The sequence below is a fragment of the Mytilus edulis genome, chromosome 8 (assembly GCF_963676685.1).
Source record: "Mytilus edulis chromosome 8, xbMytEdul2.2, whole genome shotgun sequence".
NCBI lineage: Eukaryota > Metazoa > Mollusca > Bivalvia > Mytilida > Mytilidae > Mytilus > Mytilus edulis.
Genome location: NC_092351.1, coordinates 40,233,968 through 40,260,729, shown reverse-complemented (window position 1 = coordinate 40,260,729; position 26,762 = coordinate 40,233,968). Strand labels below are relative to the sequence as shown.

General features: G+C 31.1%; 2 protein-coding genes and 1 long non-coding RNA gene across 13 annotated transcripts in view; 2 read left to right on the top strand and 1 right to left on the bottom strand.

Moving 5' to 3' along the window:
* The window catches only part of LOC139485550 (inverted formin-2-like), a 77,075-nt gene extending 72,986 nt beyond the window's left edge, over positions 1-4,089 (top strand). For all 11 annotated transcript variants that reach the window (XM_071270111.1, XM_071270107.1, XM_071270109.1 and 8 more), the window contains 3 exons: positions 273-437; positions 2,292-2,376; positions 3,207-4,089. In XM_071270111.1, the coding sequence (XP_071126212.1) occupies positions 273-437; positions 2,292-2,376; positions 3,207-3,403 (447 nt within the window). In that variant the 3' untranslated portion in view covers positions 3,404-4,089. The remainder of the gene's footprint in view (positions 1-272; positions 438-2,291; positions 2,377-3,206) is intronic.
* Positions 4,090-11,239: 7,150 nt separating this feature from the next.
* Positions 11,240-20,379, top strand: LOC139484084 (myb-like protein X). The gene is made up of 7 exons (XM_071267809.1): positions 11,240-11,265; positions 12,064-12,187; positions 13,409-13,486; positions 14,154-14,243; positions 16,177-16,275; positions 18,266-18,388; positions 20,101-20,379. Exons 1-7 carry the CDS (start codon positions 11,240-11,242, stop codon positions 20,377-20,379), a joined length of 819 nt encoding a protein of 272 aa, XP_071123910.1.
* Positions 20,380-23,748: 3,369 nt separating this feature from the next.
* On the bottom strand, positions 23,749-26,477 carry LOC139487005 (uncharacterized). Its single transcript, XR_011655712.1, has 3 exons — positions 26,328-26,477; positions 25,303-25,453; positions 23,749-23,913 (listed from the first exon to the last, which is right to left on the bottom strand). It is a non-coding gene; the product is annotated as an uncharacterized lncRNA (long non-coding RNA).
* Between the last annotated feature and the right edge of the window lie 285 nt (positions 26,478-26,762).

Sequence of the window (26,762 nt, the reverse complement as noted above, 5' to 3'; positions counted from 1 at the left end):
ACCAAATTTTTTATGTTATTTCGAATAGACAGGAAAAATATTACAGTATTCCTTAAATATATAAACATTAATTAAAACATCGACTGAGAATCTTGAAATTACACATGATCTTCAAAATGCACATAATAGTGTATTGCATTCAGTATATTTGTTTAAAACATATCAAATATACCCAAAATGTCTGAATCATTTTAATTTCAGTAATCAATGATGATTGGAAATCTTATTTCTCAAACCTTATATCATATCTTATATTTGATAAATAATTTTAGGATGCAGAAGAAGAAATAAAACAAATGGAAAAGGGAATGAAAAAGATCTCAGACTTGTCCAAAAAATTAGCAAGTCATTATTGTGAAAATGAAAAGTCATTTAAAGTGGAAGAATTGGTAGAAACATTGAAAACTTTCTGCTCTAAAGTTCAGCAGTGTCAGAAGGTAATTTATATATTGTTATCTTTAATAGTCTAAGGACTAATAAAATGAATCCAATATTACAATATTGTATACATCATTTCCTTATAAAATCTAATGATAAAAATGTCAACAGTTAATTGTCTGATAGATGTAATATATATAACGGATTCCATGTGATTACAGCAATTTTAAGGAAAATATTAACATGAACTTAACCGTAAAAGGTCATATTTTGCAAACTTTATAAACTTTATCGTTGAATTGGAAAATACTCGAATATTGTACGCCACACGCGTGTGGCGTCTACACGAATAAGTTGCGATCGAATCAAGGCAGTCTGAAGACCAAATAGTTATGAAACTGAATCTTGCTGTTTAGAATGATTCTAACATTTCATGCAGTACATTAACAATAAATGACACCCCCAGTAATAGTAGTTAGCAAAGGTACCAGGATTATAATTAAGTACGCCAGACGCGCGTATCGTCTACAAAAGACTCATCAGTGACGCTCATAGTTCCTGTAAACAAAGATGCACTTTCAACTGTGTTATCGATACCATCAAAGACTAAACGATAACAATCATTGGATTCATATCGAGCTTTGTAATTGAATAAAAAAACCATAAAAAATACCATGCTTGATTTTTGTAAGGCAGAGGCGCATTTTGTTTATACTTACTCAAGCCTCGTCATTTTCACTCTCGAATAAGAACAGTTGCATACAAATTTGAATCCAAAGATTATCAGAATTGAAAACCCGAAATTTCAAAAAGTGTCAAATCTGGAATATCTAACGGTGCATTGGAAAGGACATGAATAATGTTTTGATTGATGTTTTTAATTTTGTTTTAATTTTAGTTGTGCTATCTGGCAGGCATTTTTGGCATTGTCTGTTATTTCTTACGTATTTTTTATAACAAAACAATTTGGTATTTTCCCGAAATTCTTTAAAAATGTAAATTCGTGATGGTTTTTGCTCAATGTTTATGATCATATTTTTTACTCTGTGTGTATCCAGTAAAGATAAATACAGAATTGCGCATCGACAACATCCCATATTTAACTTTGACCTATACTCTAAATTTTGTCACATTGTTGTTAGTTTGCCAGAGAGAGAGAGTATGAACCCTATCAAATGGTTAAAGCCTCCTTGTGTATAGCTTTTGCCAATCTCGATGCAATGATTTCCCGGTAGAATATAATGAATCCTTTTTAATATGAAGGTCAAAACATCAATACAATGAAGGTTGTTTGATGGGTTTGCAGAATATCACTATTGAAATATCTGTTAAACACTAACTTTGTGCAAAAATTTAAAGAACGTAAATGTCCTGGTAAAAGTTCCACAATGAAATATTAAAAAAAAAGTACAACACTGTTATGTAATGTATTGTATATCATACTTCAAATTTATAAAGACGTATATAGCAAAATCGCAAAAATAATGAATTCCGAGGACCCATTGAACATAAGGATACAAAACTGAAAGTCCCTAATCAAATAGCAAAATCAAAAGCTTAAACATTAAACGAATTGATAACAACTGTGATATTCCTGACTTGGTAAAGGCATTTTCCAATGACGAAAGTGATGGATTAAACATGATTTTATAGCTAGTATGATACGTGTATGATACAGGCACTTCAAAAATATCCTTTGTCGGGTAACCCTTTGTCATAATTAAAGAGACATCCCTATGTGTAGATTTATTTCTGAAAAACTCAGCGAATAATTCCGATCAAAATAATATATTTACCATCAGAATATTTATAAATGTTATTGCATTCAACGCGAAAGTATCAAACTTCCTCTGTTCATAAAAAAAAATGTTTTATGAGTAACACTTTTGTTATTATAAGTATTTCATATATAGGAAAATGAGCAACGACGCATTCAGGAAGAAAAGGCAGAGCGAAGAAGAAAACAACAAGCTGAAATGGTTGAAAAGCATAAACATGGTAAATATCAGTTTGTTCAATCCATCTTCTTGACTCATCAACTTGATATATCAAATCGGAAAGTACATTATGCAATGGCAATATCTAAAGCTCATATTACGGACTTAGAACGTATATTTCCTTATGTAGAAAATGGTGGATAAATTGGTTTCAAAGCTACCTTAACTTCTCACTTATATGACAGTCACATAATATTTGCATGCCCCAAATCGGGAGTCTGTTACTAAGTGGTGGGTGTTGTATGTTTCTATTTATAAAATTTGTTTTTGTTTATCAAATTTGTTTTTGTTTATTATTTTGTATAGTGTGTTCTTTTGTTGTGCTGTTGCATCGTTGTCCAATGATAGGTGAGGGTTCGGGGCAATATAACTAGTTAAACCATGTTACATTACGTTTGTACCTGTCCCAAGTAAGGAGTCTATAAATCAGTGGATGTAGTTTTTTGCTGTATATCATATTATATTTTTGTTCGTTATTCTAATCATAAATCAGGCCGTTATTTTCTCATATAAGTGATTTTAAATTTGTCTTTTCGGGGCCTTAAATAACTGACTATGAGAGATGGGTTTTAACTGATTGTTGAAACCTTTATTTATCAAAGTCTGAGTAATTTGGTCTATTGTTGAGAGCTGTATTATTGGCAATCACCCTACATAGTCTGATTGTATATATTTATGCTGAAATATCTTAGCTATAAAAATCTCACGTTATTGTTTGTAACAATATCATAACCAATTTAAACATTTTTTTGGCAAAATATACGTTATTAGGGAAAAGAGAGTATTAAAAACAATTGAGAAAACATTGTCAGTGTTATTTTTTATTTCTAGCTAAGCATGAACCTCTACCAAAGGATGATGACGGCTGTATAATTGACAGATTACTGACAGATATAAGAAAAGGATATAGTTTACGTAAAACCTCTCCAGGAAAATCTAGAGGAAAATCTCCTGGCACTAAATCAAATACGCAGATACCGTCAACACCAGAGGAAATGGAAGTGAAAATAATCGATTCTCAAGCTTAAATATTTATACCACTATATAATACCGATTTTTAAGCTTGAAGATTAATATCATTGTACCAGACAATTACCGATTCTCAAGCTTTAATATTTAATTTACTGTACCAAAATATTAATTATAGTTCTCAAGCTTGAACATTTGTATCTCTGTACCAAAAACATTAACGATTCTCAAGTTTGGATATTTATAACTGTATATCACAAATAGTATGAGCTATTGCAAAGTTTGTAACATATGTTTTTATAGAAATTTATTCCTCAGGAAGAAAAACTCATAAATATTTTGAATATTTCTGTTAATGCAATATTTAGAAATACGCAACACACAAACATTTCTATTTTTAGACTCATTTAGTTTTTCAAAAATAAATGAAAGACATATTGAAATGCGGAAATGTATTTGAAAATTAGTTCAAACACGCAGAATGTAGTTTAGGACTATTCTGTACTGTTCAAAGGGTTCATTACCTTCAATTGACAAATATTTCCTTTCAAAATTTCCAACCAAGTTAAATCTTGACACAGTTTTTATTATATATAGAAATAATGTCTTTAATACTTTCCTTTTATAGTTAATATTTTTAATCATTATGTATGTCTTATGTATTTTTATATTGCTAATTGTGCTGATAAAATAACAATATCAGCCCTTATATGCCGGTGATTAATTGAAAATAAAAGATTTTTTTGTATACTTTGTAGTTAAATGTTGTCATTCTATTTTAGCCATTGCGTTGTCAGTTTCTTTTCGATCTATGAGTTTGACTGTCCCTCTGGTATATTTCGTCCCTCTTTTATTTATAATGTGAAACCCCGTTTTTGAAATCATTTTTTCATTTTATCAAACAGATGTCGAAAGAAATAGGTATTTACAATCTAATACGTTCATTAGAATTCGGATGAAAGCGAGGCATATATTTTTTTTTAATGACTTCTTACACTACCGCTAATATACGCGTCTTTAAACTGTTCATCCTAAGCGACTGTCGCAAATACTGCCCAATTTAAAGTAGAATAAAATAAAACAAACATTGACAGAATCTCTTCATACCTTGTCAGTATGTAGTTTATATCGTTTTGTTTTATATATAATAAAGGTAGTTGTTTTTCAATCTTTCCGATGGTTAATTTGGTCAAGAATTTGGTTTTGTTAGTTTTTCGTGAACTTTCTATTTTTTAAATTAACTTATTAATTTCTATATCTTCATTATAACATTGTCTTGCTGTTTTCAAAATGCATATTGTGCAGAATTGACATAACATAAAAGGAGTATTAAGGGTAAAGCACAATTTTGAAAGACAAATATGGTCTCCATACTGTTATTTCTGCTGTTTTTAATTTATTTCAATAAATTGAAAAACCTTTTTTTTTTAAATTTTCTTTAAAAAAAATAGTCTCAAAGGTAAATTCATCCAATTCAACATTTTTAAAAACTTTTATCCTTATAAACGTATGTTTATGACATAAAACATGTCGTCGATGGGTGTCAATGATAATGGAATGGAAAATTTTTGAATCGTTGTCGCTGTTTTGTTGGTGACTCTTCAACTGATGAATTTGTATTGTCCGTTTGGTAACTTCTGTCACTGTTAAAAAGATAAGAATCGAAGGACGTGAAAGCACAATTGATCACTAGGAAAGCCGGCCTTATTTAGTCCTTTCTAGAAAAAAATTTAAAAAACAAAAAAAAATAGTTCAGTGCTTATGTGTTATTCACTTACATAGTGTACGTGAATGCTAAGGCATATGGCTTGTAACTACGCACTAAATAAATTTTATAATAGGAAAACTGAAGTCAGCAAGTATCACTGATACTAGTTTATTGATATCCTTCAAATTCAATTCTAAGAAAAATTATTCAATTTTCACACTGATAAAATCAGATCTGAATGCATTTAAAGATGTATTCATTCACAAATAAAAAAAAAAAAAAACAGGGCGTGCAATAACATGGCTAAATATATACATATATAAATATACCTGAAGGTGAAATGAAACATAATTGAATATGGAAATGGGGAATGTGCCAAAGAGACAACTACCCAACCAAAGAACAGAAGCAACGAAAGGCCACAAATTGGTCTTCAATACAGCGAGAAAAAAACAACACCCGGAGGCATGCTTCAGCTGGCCCCTAAACAAAATATGTGCCAGTTCAGTGATAATGGACGATATACTTAACTCCAAAATACATAAATGTACTAAAATTAAAAATTATACAAGAATGAAAAAATGCTAGAGGCTTCTGACTTGGGACAGGCGCAAACATGCGGCAGGGTTAAACATTTTTTGTGGTGAGATCTCGACCCTCCCCTATACCTCTAGACAATGTAAAAAAAAAAAAACACGCAGCAATACACATGGTAAAACTCAGTTCAAAATAGGCCCAAGTCCGATGTCAGAAAAGTTAACAAAAAACCTAAACAAAATGACAATGATACATAAATTGACAAAGAACTACTAGCGGCTACTGAGATGCAAGCTCCAGACTTCAATTAAACTTATTGAAAGATTATGTCTTGATCATATGAATATCAAGCGCAATTCCTCCCGTTAAATATTAACTAGCATACCATCATTAAACATATAAGAAGCATATATAACATGCCAACAACTGGTATTTAGGATAAATGTGTTTATTTCCGATAAATAAACAATGTTAAAGCCAACTTATGCCAACTTTGATGACCTGACAACAGTACCGTAACTATATCCCTTCTTAATAAGTCTGTTTAAAGAATACTTCTAATTTTTGTCGAGCCTGCAACTTTTGTTGCAGAAAGCTCGACATAGGGATAGTGATCCGGCGGCGGCGGCGTTAGCTCACTTCTTGAAAGCTTTATATTTTTGAAGGTGGAAGACCTGGATGCTTCATACTTTGTATATAGATGCTTCATATTACGAAGTTTCCGTCAGGCATATGTCCAATGTCCTTGACCTCATTTTCATGGTTCAGTGACCACTTGAAAAAAAGTTCATTTTTTTGTAATGTTGAATTCTCTCTTATTATAAGTAATAGGATAACTATATTTGATATGTGCGTACCTTGCAAGGTCCTCATGTCAGTCAGACAGTTTTCACTTGACTTCGACCTCATTTCATGGATCAGTGAACAAGGTTAAGTTTTGGTGGTCAAGTCCGTATCTCAGATACTATAAGCAATAGGGCTAGTATATTTGGTGTATGGAAGGACTGTAAGGTGTACATGTCCAACTGGCAGGCTTCATCTGACCTTGACCTCATTTTCATGGTTCAGTGGTTATAGTTAATTTTTTGTGTTTTGGTCTGTTTTTCTCATACTATATGCAATAGGTCTACTATAGTTGTTGAATGGAATGATTGTAAGGTGTACATGTCTAGCGGGAAGATGTCATGTGACCTTGACCTCATTTTCATGGTTCAGTGGTCAAAGTAAAGTTTTTGAGTTTTGGTCTTTTTATCTAATACTATATGCCATAGGTCAACTATATTTGGTGTATGGAAATATTTTATGATCTTTATGTCAGTCGCGCAGGTTTTATTTGACCGTGACCTCATTTTTACGGTTCATTGCACAGTGTTAAGTTTTTGTGTTTTGGTCTATTTTTCTTAAACTATAAGTAATGGGTCAACTATATATGTTGTATAGAAGCATTGTTAGCTGTACATGTCTGCCTGGCATGGTTCATCTGACCTTGACCTCATTTTCAAGGTTCATTGGTCTTTGTTTAGTTATCTTGGTTAATATAAAGTTTATGTGACAGTTGTAATAAAGCTTAGCTTTATACTTAGGACTATCAACATAATATCAATGATGATTAGTATTGAAGGCGAGACATTTCAGCATGTGCACTCTTGTTTAATCTAAAGCAGAAGAAATTGGCAACTGCAAGTTTAACTTCTTCATTTTTCTCAATTATCTGAAACCATAAAGTGTAACACGAGTGTGAACGAATGCCAAATATACGCCTGCTTATCTTATTATTTTATTCAAATAAAAAATCTTAGAGGTAACTAACTAGATATGGACATTCAAGACATGAACTCATCAATGCGTTATGCAGGTATACAAAGAACACAAATATAAGAATTTATTTTAATATAAAAATGAATATACTATTGCACATTTATTTCCTGTTAACGATGATGTGAAACTAAATGAAAAAACAACATTGGATAGGCTTAGGTTATGGATCACGACTTACACATTAAGAAAGCAGGACAGTATTGAGGTGTAAACCAACTTTAATGGAAATTCTTTCTATTTTTAATTACTGATTCACACCTTTCTATGTCAAAATATAAATTATATTCATCATATTACCTGTGGTTAAAATATTCTTAAAATCGTTTAACTGTGCGTATTGCAGTATGGCTAAAGGATGTAACATCTTAATTGATTACATATACATGATATAGATATAAAAAGATGGGGTACAAGTGTCAATGAAACAACGCTCAACCCAAGTCACAATTTATAAAATAAACTATTATAGGTTAAAGTACGGTCTTCATAACGGAGCCTTGGATCACAACGAAAGTTGCATTTTCACATTTCAGATTTATTTGACCGGTAAATTGATTTCAGTTTGAGATTTTATCAATAAAATTCCAATTTTGTGAAGTCTTTGTTTAGAATCTGCTCTTTGAAGAATTTATGAAGAACTGTTTTCAACGGTTAACATTGGGTCGATTTCGCTGCTAGTCCCTTATGGTATAATCAGTTCTATATTCAATGATATTTAACACAACATTGTTACATTTTTCGTTGATAAACTTAGAAAATATAAAGAAACTTGAGGTGCTGACTCCACAAGCAAAGCTGAGCTAAGATGGTTATTTATATATCTTTTAGATCTATTATAATCACGCAACCTTCCTGATGAAGATAAAACCAGAAAAGTGCTTCGAACGAACTTAAAGTGTTTTTTTCCCTTAATTTTGCAGCAACTTTTCAACTATGGGTTATCATTCAATCCTTCCCTTTTAGTATCTATCAGTAGAATTAAAAGTAGCGTATACGTAGCACATAAAAGTTATTAAAATTAACATATACAAAGCAATAAATTCATAATAGTGATATGCTAATGACAAACTAAGTGGAGGAGTTAATCCACGAAAGCTTGTGACATTTTAAGGGACTTTATAAGGTTATTTTATTTTGGGTACAACAGTTAGAAGAAAAGTTATCCTTTCCAATCAACTATGGTAAAATGTAAAAGTATATTTTACCATCATATATTGCACCTTTATTTTTCCTTTTGTTTAAGAAACATTAAATCCATGTGTATATTAGAGCTGCTGTATGGACGAACACGCTAAACAATCATTGTTTTTCGCATATTAAATAACAGTCACCGCCTCTTGTTTAATGGCGGAATTGAGAGGTTTGTCAAACAAGTTATTCAATATTGGTCCTAAATACAGTTTTTGTATAAACAATTAGCTGGAAGAAATTAAGTGCGAAATATTCGTCCTTCGGAACTAAAAAAATAATATAAAAGAAAAAGAAAATCTGTTAAAGTTTAAAAATTTGAGACATAAAGGTCATAGTATAATTCATTTTTAATGTAATAAGAGATCCAATACGAAACTGTACTGGAAGTAATTATTAACAATTTCTAATGTTTACCAAGAATGATAAAAAAGGGACAAAAGTATTCAAAAAGATATTTTAATAAATTAATTAGTTCATACTAACCCTCTTTAATATTATACATTCGAAACTAGCAATAAAACCACACAGACAATGGAAATAATTACAAAATACAACAACAAAAACTTAAGAAAACTAAGAAAAAGTAGCACGTACCATATTATATAAAAAAAAAAATTGAAATGGTAAAAACACTCATTTCTAAAATTATAACCACAATGACTTAATACAATTAGGCAAATTAGCTCTTGAACTAAAATTCCAGACACATGATAGATGTACTATAATGTAATGTGTGTTGCTGAATTATATCTCTTGAATGTTTATTACTTAAACGCACTGTGTCGTGGTCTATATGAACATTTTTGTTTAAATATTTATATATATAGATGCGAAATTTATGATCTATAAATACAAAAAAGTGAACATTTGTGGGACTTTCAATGCGCTTCCTTAATTTACACTTTTTATAAAACGAGCGAAAGAAATCCTGGTATTGCATAAGAGAGAAAAATGCTTGTTGGATAAACTAGTAAGTTAGTAAAAAAATAGTAAGCCTTTATGCTGTAAGTGAGGTTAATTTAATAATTATTATAGTTGATAATAATTTTTTTTAAAGTATGCATAATTTGATTATTTTCATTTAGTATCAAAGCACAAAAATGATACAACAAATAAAAAAATAATGTATAATTAGTGATTAGACAAAATCATGTCCCTATGTTTTCTTATTTGTTTAAATCAATGTATGCATTTTTTTTTATCATGCATTTGAAAGACATTACTGATTTGTTTCATATGTTAATTAAAATCTTTCAAAATATTTAAGAATACATTTCAATATGCGAGTTGCGTTGTAGCAGTACAGCTATGTGCGTGTAATTTCTCTATTGATTAAGAAAATCATACAAAACAAGTATTTAATAAGTATGATTTATATTAAAAATAAGAGATAGAGAAAATTATTCCAAGAGAACTGTTTTTCATTTCATTTAACAGCTTTATTAAGAGATTTTGCAATTGTTTCGAATGTCTCAACAACATAATATACAAACCGTCATATTGACTATGTAGACGAAACGTGCAAACTTATAAGCCTGATATTTTTGTGAACTTTTACAAATTATCATGAGCATTTTAAACAAGACAACACCAACACATTGCATTCTAGACTAACGTTAAGATTTGTTGAATAGTTTTTGTTATGAGTCATAAATACATATATACTAGTTAACATATAAGCTTCCGTGTAACATGTTAAAAAACTATTGAATTTTGTATGAATGAGTAATCAATTGAGCGCATTCAAATAATTATTCAATACAGAAGTAGGAAAAGAAACACAAAACGCCTTAAACAATCATTACAACAATAAAACATTCTGTTCTTAGGGATGATGCACTGTCATGTCTTCGATCGTATCATAACGTTACTCGTGATGTAAATAAACTATTAAGTTAAAATAGAACTAAAGGAGTTAACAGCATGCATGAGAAAATTAGACATATTTAATTCAACATTTATAATTATACTAAAACGATATGATTGAAGATAGAAAAGAGTACAACATGTACGTATTCAATTAGTTCTTCTTGGAATGTCCATGCCTCTGCTTATATTGTCTATTTTGTTAAATCTGAAATTGTTTGTACCAGCAAAGTTCGAAGCGGTTCTTCAAATACACAATAAGAGGGACCAGCGACAATAATGCACGCTGTTTCAAGAGATACATTATGTATATATGAATAATAAAAGGGTAGAAAACTATGTTATTCAAAAATGAGACAATATGCATAGTTGTCGGGATTGCTGGGATCATATATTTCGTGATTACAATAGTGGGATTCATCTATTGTAAAATCAGAAATATTACATGCTGCCATCAACCACATCAGGAAAGCAGGACCGAGGTAAATATTTACCCGATTTGTTAAATTTGTTAATAAAGAAGCTAATGTTTCTATGTTATGTTATGTTATTTTATGCATTTTTATTTTTGTTATTATGTGAATTACGTTTTTAATGTCTCTGTAACCTTTGTACTTGCATTGTTTTATGAGAATAAACTATCTATCTATCTATTTAGAAATACTCTTCATGTTCAGGGTATTTTTTTATGGGTGTGGTGAATTATTACTATTTACAAACAAATTTGTTATGTTTTTAATTGTTTTTCCAAGTTATACTCTAGCTTATTTACAAAATGTTGAAACTGAATAAAGATACAAGGTGGGTAATTGTGTACACGAGACGCGTGTTTCGTCTTAATTATAAAAAAGAAGATGTGGTATGATTGCCAATGAGACAACTATCCACAAAAGACCAAAATGACACAGACATTAACAACTATAGGTCACCGTACGGCCTTCAACAATGAGCAAAGCCCATACCGCATAGTCAGCTATAAAAGGCCCCGATAAGACAATGTAAAACAATTCAAACGAGAAAACTAACGGCCTTATTTATGTAAAAAAATGAACGAAAAATAAATATGTAACACATAAACAAAAGACAACCACTGAATTACAGGATCCTGACTTGGGACAGACACATACATAAATAATGTGGCGGGGTTAAACATGTTAGCGGGATCCCAACCCTCCCCTAACCTAGGACAGTGGTATAACAGTACAACATAAGAACGAACTATAAAAATCAGTTGAAAAAGGCTTAACTCATCAGATGGACAAAAATACAAGTGGACATGGCCGGGTACTTATACATCCCGACAAAAAGACAAAATGAACAGATCTGAGAGTACTCGCAGTTATCTGACAGCTAGTTCAAAGCCAATAACAACTACTAAAAAATCATGCATCTAAGACTAAATTATCAATCCGTACACATCCAATATCCAATGGATTTAGTGTAAAGACGTCATAAACAGCCAGCGAAAAACATGACGTGTGTTAAGCATATTCATCGGTGGCGCCGGAATATAAAAAGCTTGAATTCTAAACTAATAGTGTAAACTTATGAACATTGCCAAAAAAATAACGCATCACATATTTCACTTCATATAAATAGTTTAAGAGAGAAGGGTAACAGAGAATCAGTTGTTTGTGGAGATCAGGACCAAGCACTGCAGCGCTATGTTGAAAATCCAAAGGCTGACAACAAATTGAGATCTCAAGAATCAGATGAACAAGGGGTATACCATCAATATATTTAATAATATTTGCAGTAGGTGTTCAGTTCATACGAATAGTCATCTTTTATTTTCTGAAAGACGAATCATTTGAATCCGTCATTTATAGAAAGAAAACGAAAACTACTGACAATCTAATTTAACGCTAGAAACGACTCCAAGATTCATTCAAAATGTGATAGTCGTTTGCTTTCATTTCGTATATATCAAAAACAGTTCTTAATTTTGTGATTGATTTCAGTTTATGAAATATATTATAGTGACCCCCTCTCCCCATTTTCTTGTGGCAGTACAAATATTACTCCCATCCTTCTAGTCGACATATTTTGCTCTAGGTGTACATAAATGCTTCGTGTATTATTTAATTTGTTCTAGTCTTGAACATATGTTTTTGCAAAAAGAAATCATTATGGTAGTATTTTATTTTTTAATTAGTGAAATGGATGCAATCAGTTATTATTTTTTTTGTTACATCGCGTATTCACATTGTCGTAGAAAACGAATTTCAAATGTAGCCAAAGTAAAATTAAATGTTGGATGTTTTTTGTTTAAGTTGACATATGAACACCATTTGTATTTGCGATGTCATTTGAATGTTAAAGAAAAATAATTTTTTCTCAGAATTTTATGGTTACATGGGTAAGGAAAATTCCAGAGGGGTAACACTAAATGAAGGTTAAATGTTAAAAAATAAGCTAACTGAATAATTGGAAAATCAATCAGCGAGTGAATAATTCAAATGCTATTCAATTAATCATGTACTTCTGTCCGAAATGATAAACAAAAACAAAGGATGCCTTATCAACTTTTGAAATGTAAACCGAAATAAATATGAAACGGAATACATATCCCCTAATTATACATGTTATAACGTTCCTGTGACCTACCTAAAAAAAGTAAGACTGGTGACTGGAAACATACGTTAAAATCAAAGTTAAACGGAGCCTTTAACTTTGTGGATGAAATTTATAATATAAACTTGAAGTAGTAATATGTTATGTATGTGTATATTAAACAACATAGTTATTGATAAAACGTAATTATTGCGAATGAATTATTTTGGACTCATAAGGAGATACACTGTGGATCTTAAAACGATTTCTATATGATATACGGACGATCATTTTGATTTTAAAATATATTATCATATTGAGTAGGAATATCGGAAATAAGAAGGGACAAATCAAGGTACGATCAAAATCTCTTAATATTCTATTTTTGTAGGAGCCGAAATATGATTATGAAGTCACAGGTGAAATATCAAGATGCACATGTAATGAATCACAGAACAGACAAGAAGAGGTAAATAAACTATAATAATAATAATTCATTTTTTTGCATCTTCTACAACTCTCTATGTTTCAAAAAACAAAATCAAATATAATTTTTATTTTGTCATATGGTGAATATGTGTTCCATATTGTGATGTCAAAATTAAAAGTACTATGTCGGACGGTAATTGTCTTTAGCCTTGGATAATAATGTTCCAGTCGCTGAAGTTGTTTATATTAACTCCAATTGCAGCCGATGGTTTAACATATTGATTGTCAATTGTAAAACAAAACTTGTCGATACTAATATGAAAGATTAAAGAATCACCATATGTCCATCTTTAATTGAATAAATTAAAGAAACAGCCATATCAGAGAGATTGTCAGATTCGGAAATTATGTCCTGCTGCCTTTTTGTTTTATAATTGCATAAAAATAAACGATGAACTATGTATCTAGCAACAGCGCGTTTCTGATCAAAATTCATATCCTATTTTTTGGAGTCATGACTAATCTTTTAGGGCTCAAATTTTTCCTCTCTGCAACGAGGTTTCCTAGAAAAAAGTATTACGATGTTAACTGCAGGTGTGTGTGTGTGTGTGTATGTGTGTGTGTATAGAGATGTTTTGATAGCACATTTCGGAACTCTTTAAGGTAGCTTGATATCAATCTACATAATGTTCTTTAATATTCACAAGTCATCAAGCCACAAAAAAGAAAATACGAGTAAAAACAAAACGGAGACCACCAAGAAAGCTGGTGAATCTGCTGTTATTGAAGACACTAAAGTAAAAGGGGTGTATGTAGTTTCGGAAACTGATATTCACAATAACGATACAGCATTTAGTTTGATTCTCCTGTTCTGTTTCTCCCTTTTTTAAACACACTATACCATATTCATTTCGGAGTTAAAATAAAATCATCTCAATATTCAAAACTGTAAAACAAAACTAGTAAGTTTGTTCATTACAGGGTGTCCATAATAAAACCCGGAAGCTATCCACTCAAAACAAATTACAATTAAATAATAGGAAAATGTCGGTTTAACTTAAACGAAACTCTATCACACACACATAAAAATACAGGAATTTTCAACCAATGAATACTTAAAAAAATGTCGAAAGATGAAACACAAATAATTAAACGACTCTTTGGCAAATAAAAAGACAAACAAATTCATATACAGAGAAAGACCAAAAACTCAGTAGACCGTATATAAGCCTTAATTGTAGAATAATACATATATATGTAAATAACTTTAAATCGTCATAGTATCGATACCATACACCAACTTAATCACTTCAGTATCAATATTATTTCAATACCATGAATCAAAATCTAAGTTGCCCCGGTATCCATACCATATACATGTATTTACATCGTTTGGGTTTAGACAAGGTTTAAAGAACAGACTTTTTTGTATGTTAGAATCAATATTTTCCTTTAATTTGTGTTTTTTTTTTAACTTTCACAGCACATGATAATGTGAATAACTAACATTTGTCATTTCTTTATATATGTGAATTGCTTGTTCTTAATTTCACTTAAGTAAGACCTTTACACTTTACCTTTACACAGAAACAAAAAGCGAATGTAAAGAGACCAAATAAACGAACATGTTTGAAAATTGGTACTGTGCATTATGAAAACGAAACTATGAATACTTCTATGAAGAAGGTAATGATAGCAATATTCAAATGTCTAAAAAAGAAATAGTAAGTCTACGAAACTATATGTTATAACCTTTCGGGACTTTTTCAAAATAAGTAATTTAGGATTACCTAATGAACATTATATCTCTATAATCGTTATCTGAATAATTTATAGGACAGAAACAATAATACATGAAATGAAGGAAACAAGTTAAGAAATTATAGAATTTTTAAAAGAAACTGTCAAGTTTAGTTCGTTAAGGGAAAACACATATACAATATTTTAAAATTTCGATAAAGGACGGTGAAAAATTTGTATACAATATTCAATCGCCATCTACTATATATATCACACAAGTAATCATGAATTTTTAAATAATTATCCTGTGACTTTCCCCGATATGTCAGGTTTCTGCATATTAGATGCACATAGAAGTACATTTTTTTCTACCAAGTTATGAATTGTTCCTTCTTTAATCGAATGTGTGACTTGTGTCGAAAATTTTTTTTTTGAAATTTTTGATTGGATAACGTCACCAATTTTCAAGGCATAAATCGCAATTGATGCCATGAAAACGTATGCTCAAGCGAAGACGACATATGAAAGATTTTAAATGCATGATTTGATGTTGTTTTCTGTCAGTTTCATTACAATGGAGATAACAATATCGTATTATAAGATGCGACAGCAACAATCGGTGATTTGATAGTCGGAAATACACGGTTAATGGCCTGCTAAAGCGTCACCAGTAATCTTAATTTGCGACCATCAAGTCACTATTTTTATGCCTTCGGCGCTTAAAAAACAATACAGTTATCCATATCCATATCATCTGAGTCGTTTAAGTTTTGACAAAAATTCTTCGGAGACGACGGGATATTCTTTTGTTAGAAATACTATTAAAACTCACTTTAAATATGTTTTCTCTCTAATTTATATTTATTTTCTAAATTACCCAGCACAAGGTCATCAGCATAATTAGATTTTTCACTCTTTTTTAAACTAAATCTATGTTAATTGATTGTACTTCGTTACATTTAAGACATTTAAAACAATGTTTTATTTAAGGAAGAAAAGGCGAATGCAAATAAGCCAGGCAAACGAACATGTTTGAAAAGTGGTATTGTACATTATGAAAATGAAGCTGTGAATACATCTGTTGAGAAGGTAATGATATCAATATTTAAATGTCTAAAAAGAAATAAAAAAATGTCTACAGAACACTAGACATGTTCCACTCAACTTAAATAACAGAATATTTCAAAATAAGGAAACAAGATTTGCTCTTCAAATATTCACGATTGTTTCTGAAAACATTCCATAATCTTCATAGTATCTTTATAATCATCATCCTAATTATTTATAGAGGTATAGAGGCACATCAAAGGAACGAGGCCAATATTTTGGTATGCAAAACATGCGCTTCGTTTAGATAACACATCAGTAGTTCCTTTTATACTTTTAAGATGTCTTATGTTTTTTAAATTCGAATTGCTATAAGACGTGTTACGGTATTTTTCTATTCAAAATTCAGGTATTTAGTTTCGATATTATATTTGTTAATCTCATCGGATATTGTCAAATGTCCTATTGTTTGTGGTTAACTTATTTTTTTTCTGTTCTATTTATTGTCAGCTAAATCTACACGATGTATTTGGTTTACAGTTTCTAAATCAAACTGTATTACTATAAGACGTGTCACGGTACTTTTCTATCCCAAATTCATGTATTTGGTTTTGATGTTATATTTGTTATTCTCTTATGGTTGGTGCCTGTTATCTAACTCCCACGTGAATATATATTTTTCGTATCACACCGTACGGAGTGTGATATGAAAAAGTGATATCAAAATTACGTTAATTTGATTGGCTTATCTCGTAAATTTCCAATATTTTCATTGGCCGTTGATCAGGTCATTATTCACTGGAAAAGGTCATGCCGGGACTACTTTTTTTCTTGACAACTAATTGTTTACTTCCGGTTTTCGCGATTTTCGTCTGCTTTATCGTCTGCATTATCTAATATAAATCTTATCATGGACGAAGAAATAAAGAAAGGAACCCGTGCAATCGTTATGAAACCTATAAAAATATAAAAAAAGATATATCTGGGAGTCAATGGAAAAGTATTCTGTTCACACAAGAACATACAACACAATAAAATAAAACCATATTAGTTCAAAAAGTATACAGATCAGTACGCGTTGCAAAGAGAAACGGCCGTAGCAACACAACTCGCAACAAATAGGCCACGCACATACAACTTTTTGCCATAAGAGAAATAGGTTTAACAACTTGTGAGAATTAGATATCGCTTGATATCAACTCTCGTTATTTAATTTCAATAATAATAAACTCGCCATAGGCTCGTTTATTATTATTGAAATTAAATAACTCGAGTTGATATCAATCGATATCTAATTCTCACTCGTTATGAAACCTATAATTCTCATCGGATTTTGTCTAATGCTTAGTCCATTTTCTGTGTGTGTTACATTTTAATGTTGTGTCGTTGTTCTCCTCTTATATTTAATGCGTTTCCCTTAGTTTTGGTTTGTTACCCCGATTTTGTTTTTTGTCCATAGATTTACGAGTTTTGAACAGCGGTATACTACTGTTGCCTTTATTTATATAGCTAGATAGTACAATTAATTATCTAATTACTACCACAATTTTATATTAATACGTATAGTATTTTTTATTGTTATTAATACATGCAGTATCGATCAGTATCACAAACCTAATCTTGAAATCTATCCTATTTTTTATGTGCTGATTTAGGTTGTTTTACGTATTCGTTTTTATTCTGTAGTTAGTCACCACATCGTTGTTGACATGTTTACCTGTTATATAGTCTTTTATAAATTTACTGTTTGCAAAAGTATGAATAGCTCTAAAAACTAATCTGTTCTTATCCCAAGCAGATAACCTTTTGGGAATTTTTGGTACTAAATGCTCTTCTTCATTGTTCTTGTTTTGCCTTTCAAACTGTTTTGTTCTTAGCGTCACTGATGAGTCGTATGTAGATTAGGAAAGGGGTTTAAACAAAATATGCTTCTATTATAAAAATTGAATACTTACAAAATTGAAGCTGCGGCACATGCTATTGCTTTAATGTGCTTATTTGAATGTTATAGAATTTGTTTCAATTCATTTAGGCAAACGATGACATTGAAAATGAAAGTGTTACCGACAAGTCTTATGTTCGAATGAGAAACACAGATACTGGTAGTGCATCTGGTCAGTCCGAGAATGAATGCGCTAACACTTCTTCAAATAAGGTAATTTTCCTATCGTGACATTTTGATAAAAAAAAATACGATATTACACTTCTGTTTCACCAATGTTTATGTGTTTGGCGTGAATTATGGAATCTTTGCTTTGTTGTCAATAAAATTACAGTATATTTTGGAAGACTCTTTGATTATTCACAGGCATAACAGATATAAAAGATTTCAAGCGTTAACAAATATCATATAAAGGGTACTCACATCAACATGAAAAATATTGACTATTTCTGAATCAGATATACTAGTTTATGTATATAACTATTAGTAAGTATCTATTGAATTTTCTCGCTTTGTACACTATGTGAGTTTTCAATTATGTAAATAGAATTCTCAATAATGCGTGTTAGCATTTCAATCTATTCCTAAACACTAAAAGATGCGAACTATTTGACCTATAAGACCGTTATTCTCCAAGAGTAATTATTTCCTCAGTGTAATTGGCAAGTGGTATCGAATTCACCTGTGTAGGGATACCATTGCGTGATTAGCTTATTGAATTTAGTACAAATTGGCAAACTGCAAGGACAATCATGTTTTTGTCAAATTTAAAAACAGATTACACGCCATTTGAAATTACAAGAAAAAGAAACTGAATTTCATCTTTGCATTTATTTTCTCCATAACTTAGAAGATTGGATATAAGTACGAATACGTTTTTCACATTTGAATATCAAATTTGAAAAGCTATTGAATACACGTTGCATATGGTATTGAAAATATCTTTTTTTTTTTTGGGATAAAAGAATAAACATTCACTCTCAATATTGCATGCTTTTCATGTTTCAGCGTCATGCAAAATGAGAGTAACTTGTATGAAAGTATGCATGATATGCCATATAATATGGTAAGTACTAGTAAATATGTTCAGTTTTGAAATAACAATAACAATGCTAATTTTATTGCATCATATGTGCATTTCATCAATAAATGTCTCTTTAGTAATGGTCGAGGACAAAATGTTTTAATATCCTTTACTGATACTATGCAGATCAAACCAAAAATAACATAACATATAGTTAAATCTGGACAAAGCATTAGGAAAATTTACCCCTTGATATATAATATGTTTATCAATTTTACAGCCTCAAAATTTTATCAAACAATATCCGTAGAATATGTCATAACCAAAGTACTGGCTCCTGGGCTGGTGTCAACCCAGTAGTAGTTAATTACGTACGTAAAAATAAGAACATACTAAGTTCAATGCGTTAGATGCACATCTAGACAATTAATGAATCTTCAGCAATGCCCGAGCCCAACATATTTGAATGGTCACAATCTAAAAGAAATGTTGAATAGCGGAACAACCGAAAAATGACTTAAATCAAAGCCAAAATCGGAGAAGGAATCAGAGCTGTGCATAAGGGAGATGGATCCTAAAGTATAATAGAAAACCCGTCAATTTTGCAGACTCTATTATGGACAGTGTTGGCATTTGCTTTATAAATATATTAGTTACATCCAAGTTTCTTGAGTTCTTTTAATAAAGATAAAACGATTCTATTTTTTCACAATTTATAAAACAGAAGATATAGTATGACTACCAACGAGACAACTCTCTACTATAGAAATCCCATTCTCAATTCATTATGGTGTTCAAGTTAAAAACTATAGGGCACGGTATGTGAGAAAACAAATTAGCAATACATATACTGTCTTCTTTTGGTGTTTCAAGTGTTCGTGATATATGATTTTTATTCTAGATGACTGCTGTTGATATAGATATTGAAGCCAATAACGATGACTGTATGTCGACACCAGAAAGAGGTATTAATGAAAAGATGAGCCTAAAAGAGTTGAATACAGACAGAGAGAATGGAAGTGAACAAGGCAATGAAAATTTACCTTTTAAAAGCAATTATATGGAAAACAAAGACAATGTACATGATGAAAGGTTTGAAAATAGGGATTCGTACAGTACAAGAGAGAGTCAGGGAAGTGATCTAAGCAACGAGAGCAGAAAAAGTGACGAAAGCGAGTAAAGTAATGATAGTAACAATAGCAGATCTACAGATATATCTGTAAGTTCTGACAATTCTCTAAGAGAATCGGCACCAACAAACCCTGGTCAAGACAATCATGCTATGAACGTGCATATTTATGCAAACCATTTTCAGTTAGGTCCAAAAACTATCGTCTACGTGCAAAAAGATTAGCATATAGCAAATATTTGAGGTATCTTTCTATAAATAAGAAAATAAAGAATATTAGAGGCCAGAGTTTATAAATTTGGGGGAATCATATGAAGTCTAATAGGAACGAATCCGAGTGCATAAACGTCTCCTGTTTAGATATATCACTCTTCGTACACAATACAGATATTTCACGAAAAGAGATGGGACACAAAGCCTACATGTCTGGTGTATTAATATGGCATTATCTTTTAAAACAGATTTGCAAGAAATCTATTTTGATATCCGCTTATTCCTTTTCAGCAAAAGAGACAAAAAAATGAAGGATGTAAAAAAAAAAACGAATTATTTATTGATCATAATTTATGTTCTGCATTAAATCTTACAAATCAATGATTGAAAAAAAGTAAAATCCAAGAAATACCGCGAAAAATGCAAAACGGAAAGACCTAACCAAAAGGCAAAATCAAAAGATAAAACACATCAAACGAATTGATAACAATTTTCATATTCCTGACTTGGTACAGGCATTTCCCTATGTGAAAATGGTGGATTCAACCTGGTTTTATAGCTAGCTAAACCTCTCACTTGTATGACAGTCGCATCAAATTCCATCTTATTAATAACGATGCGTTAACAAAACAAAAAGACATCTTAGTTGAAATATCTGTTTGTCTAAAACAACCGAACTTGGCAGTGACTAATGGCACATTCACGATCAATTTTCAATAATTTAACAGTATTAATATTGTTGCGGTATTAAATCATGCTGCATAGATCTGGATATATGTTTACTTGTTATTGTTTAGATTATTCGGTCAGAACCAGCTAACCTTGAAGTTTTAAGATGTGAGTGAAAAGTAAAAACAATTGAAACTGTTTCTATTATTTGTCTGTTTGTCTTTTTATTTTTAACTGTAGCTTTGTCAGTTTTATTTTCAATCTATGAGTTTGACTATCCCTCTGGTTATCCGCCTATTATCTTTCGTCCCTCTTTTATAATACACCTGTACCGACCACTTTCTCTGCATTTCGGTACTGACATGATTTATAAATACTTTTATCAAACTCTTAATTGTCTGGTCCACAGATTAACAAAGAATCTATTGTAGATGAATTTTGATATTCATGTTATGTTTTCTTTATTCAAATAAGACCACACGTATTCTTCTATACATAGATATAGGAAGATGTGGTGTGAGTGCCAATGAGACAACTCTCCATCCAAATAATTTAAAAAAAGTAAACCATTATAGTTCAATGTACGGCCTTCAACACGGGGCCTTGGCTCACACCTAACAACAAGCTTTAAAGGGCTCCAAAATTACTAGTGTAAAACCATTCAAACGGGAAAACCAACGGTCTAATCTATATAAAATAAAGAAAAAAAAAAAAAAACGAAAAACGAGAAACACGTATAAATTACATAAACAAACGACAACTACTGTACATCAGATTCCTGACTTAGGACAGGTGCAAACATTTGCAGCGGGATTAAACGTTTTAATGGATCCAAACCTTCTCCCTTTTTCTGAAACAATAGCATAACATCACAACATAGAAAAGCACACGATAAAATATCAATTGGCATGCTCAACTCAATCAAAAAACGTACATTAATACACTATAAACGAATAAATTTGATCTGCGATATCTGAATGCAAATGCACAGTTAATAAAATATTACATTCATTCTTTGCTTCGAGTTTTAATGTTCATGTTGAAAGTAAACACCGGTATTTGCTTCGAACGCATGATATTTTCCAAGTGTTTATTCAATATAATACTAATCGAAAAAAGAAAATTCATAAATTGCATGCGTATGTTCATTAATTTTGGAGTAAACTACATGAAACAACTAATAAAAAACCTCTACCGATCTAAATTTTTTTCTAATTTCTAGCACCCGGACTTATATTCGACGATGTAGTCTTTCTGGTGTTTAAAGTATCCTGATAATTTTTGTGCATCTAAAACAAATATTTTTTCCCAATTAGTTTACTATATTAATGCACAAAACACATAGCTATGATAATAAATGATAGCAGTAATAAAACAATACACAAATATAGAACACTTTCATGTATACTTTAATTTGTAACTTTCATACGGCTCTTTTTCCACCGATAAGTGAAAGAATCATTTAAATAATCGTTCAACATTTTATTATACGGTTCATAAAACTCGTACAACATAGTCCTTGCTTTTTCTGTTAAAGGAGTGTAAATTGGGCTAGGTCCTTTATTAACGATTCTCTTTTTCAGTATATTTCTTTGAACCATTTCCGTCCTATTCAGTTGTCCTAAAATTAAGTAAAACAAATTGAAAACAATAATTATTAATACCATACGACCTTCATTACATTTTTGTTGAACAGGATCTGATTACCTTTCCAGTTCATTTGAGATCTATCCTGGTTTTTGATGGGTTCGTGTTTCGCAGTCTCTATTTTTTTTTTGTGTTTTGTATACTGTTGTAGATCTCTTCGTCGATTTTTGTTGTAGTTTTATTTTCCATGGTATTGTCGGTTCGTTGTCGACTTATGAGTTTGACTTTCCATTTGGTATGTTTCGCCTATCAGTCCGATCAATTACCAAATATAAAGAATATAACAATTTGTTGGAATGTACTGAGGTCTATGTTCAGATGATATCTCTACAGTAAAAAAAGAACCACGATATATACCGACCAAAACAAACATTCCTTCTACAGTTAGAGCTTATTTGTGGATTCTGTTACCGTTCTTAATATGTATAAATAAAGGCAACAGTAGTATACCGCTGTTCGAAATTCATAAATCGATTGAGAAAAAAAAAACAAATCCGGGTTACAAACTAAAACTGAGAGAGACACATCAAATATAAGAGAACTACGACACAACAGAAACACAACATTAAAATGTAACAAACACAGAAACGAACTATATAAACAATGGTCATTTTCATGACTTGGTAAAGGACACTTTAAGAAGAAAAAAATTAAATAATCATAAAACTGTCGTTGAGGCTTGTGCTTTATGTATTTTTTTTCGATTCGAGAGCCTCAACTGGTTTTATGTAGATGAAACGCGTTTCTACAATTAAACTAAAGAATTAAGTTCTCTGATGATTTTTGAACTATCATATATTCCTTTTTGCAATTTACATTGTGTCCGAAGTAAATACCATGTTTAACTTATTCAATATAAAGTATTAACAAATTATACTTACTTATTTCAAAAAATGAAAAAATTCTATTCATTGTCTCAAATTTGTTGTCTCTGTATTCTTCAAATGGTATCACCAGAAACTGGTCCCTTTGGAAAACAGACATCCATCGTTTTATGTAGTAGACATATAAAGCTTCCAATAGAAAAGTGACAGAAACTCTCCACCTCAAACCTTCCTGAACGTCAAACATTAAAATAAGTTTGTGATTTAATAAAACTGTAAAACGTGGATAAATATATTAAGTTTGACTTACACATTATAGTCTAGAATATGATGTTCCACCATATATTCATAATAGTATACGTCAGTTGTGGCTGTCCAATTTATATTTATATCTCTAAGTCGGGTTAAATTTAATCAATCTTATTTTTGGATATCTTTTTACACAAATTATAAGCCTGGTACCTTTGGTCAGTTGTTATTATCAAGAAGCTTGATTTCTTGACAGTCAATATATTTTTACATTTGGAAGTCGTGTTTTTCAACACAAACAATCATCATTCGCAAAGAAACCAACTTCCTGTCGACTTATTACTTTATTCATTTGGGGCTGACTGCTTATATGAACTTCGAAGGAGGAAAGAAAAAAAAGATTGTAGTATCCTTTAACTTTACTTTCCGCTTCATAAATGGTTTTCTCTCACTAGATAATTCAAAATTTCGTGATTAGGTTGAATGCATTTATCCCATCGAACTTGAAATAAAAGATACAACAGCTACAGGTCTGTCACATTTCTTGACTTACATCTAGAAATTGACAATACCGATCGTGTAAAAAGAAATAATTATCACAAAAGTGTTGATTTCAGCTCCCCAATTGTGCAGGTTCCGATTTTATGTAGAAACATTCCAGCAGCGCCTGCATACGGAGTATATTTTACCTAATTGATAGGTACTCCAGGTCTTGTATTTCTTATCATGATATCTGCTTACAAGGCAGCTATTAAACCAAGAGTTCCAAGTGGTTAAGTTGGAATCATCCGTTTGTAGATTTTTTGTAGATTTATAGAAGCCATCATGAGTTGGTTGCATTGACCGTTACGGAATATCCGATTCACAAATGATAGCGATAAGTTCATTTAGTTATGTAACGTCCCCTTTTCCCGAAAGTGACATACCGAATTAAACTAATAACCGAGTTTGTATATCATTATAAACACGACGGAAGTCACACGTTAAAAAGAGTCTGCTTACCCTTCCAGAGATCACCCCACGTTTTGGGGGAATATGTGTTTTCCTTGTTTGTGAATTGTGTACTCTTGTTTGTCTGGTTTTTTTTTATTCTTTTTTAGCCATGCCGTGGTCAGCTAAAGGCTATATCTTTGCTTGCTTGATACCTAAACCGTTAAGTCATTATTAGGTAAGGTATACTACCCTCTTTTCGAACAAGCATAGTCCAACGGTCAGATAGATTGGTTATCTGTCGGACTAGTCTACTCGTAAAGACGGGTAGTTTACCTAACATAAAAATGACTTCACGGTTCAGCTAGCAAGCAAGCTAACCAAAGACATTACCTTTAGCTGCACATTCAATGCAATCGGCTGTAATCACATATAAATTTACCTTAAGTTCGTTTTCCATGATGCATCCAAATTCCGACTTTTCCTTTATACATTCTCTTATCTTGCTGATTGCTGGATAAAGAAAAGTTTCGAATGGCTCCACATCCTCTTTCTTCCATTTCCTTTTCGTGTAATAGTAGAACGACTGCGATCTTAAAACATAATAATATAGCCGATGTCTATAAATAACATTACCGGTACCATTTTTTCTGCACCAGATGCGCATTTAGACAATTCATGTCTCTTCAGTGATGCTCGTGGCAAAAAAATTTGGAAATTCAAATCTTATATAAAAGATGAAGAGCTATATAATCCAAAAGTTCCAATAAGTATAGCCAAATCCGTGAAAGTAATCAGAGCTTTAAAACTAATGCTGTATGAAACAAATACTTTTATACTGACGAATAACATGATGAAAGTTGATTTTTTTGTCAGTGTTCATCCTTTGTATTGTTTTCTTTGTTTTATCTTATAATTATATAAAGGATTTTGTGTACACAAAAAGAAATGCGTAGCTGAATTTTAAAGATTTGGCTATAGACTGCAAAAGGAACGTGTCAGAATAGTAATACTCGTTGGAACGTCACAAAATCAGTATTTTAGATTTACCCTCATCGGGAACGCGAAAAAACAAATATTTGGAAGCATAGGATTTATGAGAACAGAACTAATTTCATTATACTGCATTATAGTATTTATTTTTCTCTCTATCTTTCTTTATTTCTAACATATCGCAATATGCATAAGCAAATTGATTTGTTGTTATTTTTATAAGCATATTCAGAAAGAAAAAAAAACCCCTCTCATATTGAGTCGACAAAAGATCGACATTATACAAAGAAAAACGTAATAACTATAAGTCACCGTATGCATTCAACAATGAGTAAAACCTATACCGCATTGTCAGCTAAAAAGGCCACGACAAGACAAATGTGAAACAGTTTAAACTAGAAAACCAACGGTCTGAATTAGTTCACAAAAAAAGAAATTGCAGATTGCAAATTTTACCTTTTTATAACTATTTACCTTTCAACCGGGTCTCGAAGACTTATAAGCAGTTTGACATTAGGTAAGATATGTTTAATAGTATCCGCAATTATGGCAATAGGCGTCGGTCTACCTCTATTTTGAGGCAATAGTTTCCACCAGTTCATTTCTATATATCTCACAGAAAATTCGCCTACAAAGGAGAAACAAATAAATAGTAGTTTTGAAAGCACATACAGCACATACAGCAAAAATAACATGAAGTTTCAATTAGTATAACAAATGACAAATATAAATCAATTGTTAAACAATTGTTAGATGGTCTTTCCCCTCCAAAACATGAATAATTGATTTTTTGATTGATTGATTGATTGATTGGTTGGTTGACTGGATTACTAATTAAACCCATTGATTGAGATTGGTTGGTTGGCTAATATACAAATTAAACCCATGGGATAGGGTCTCTTTGAACAA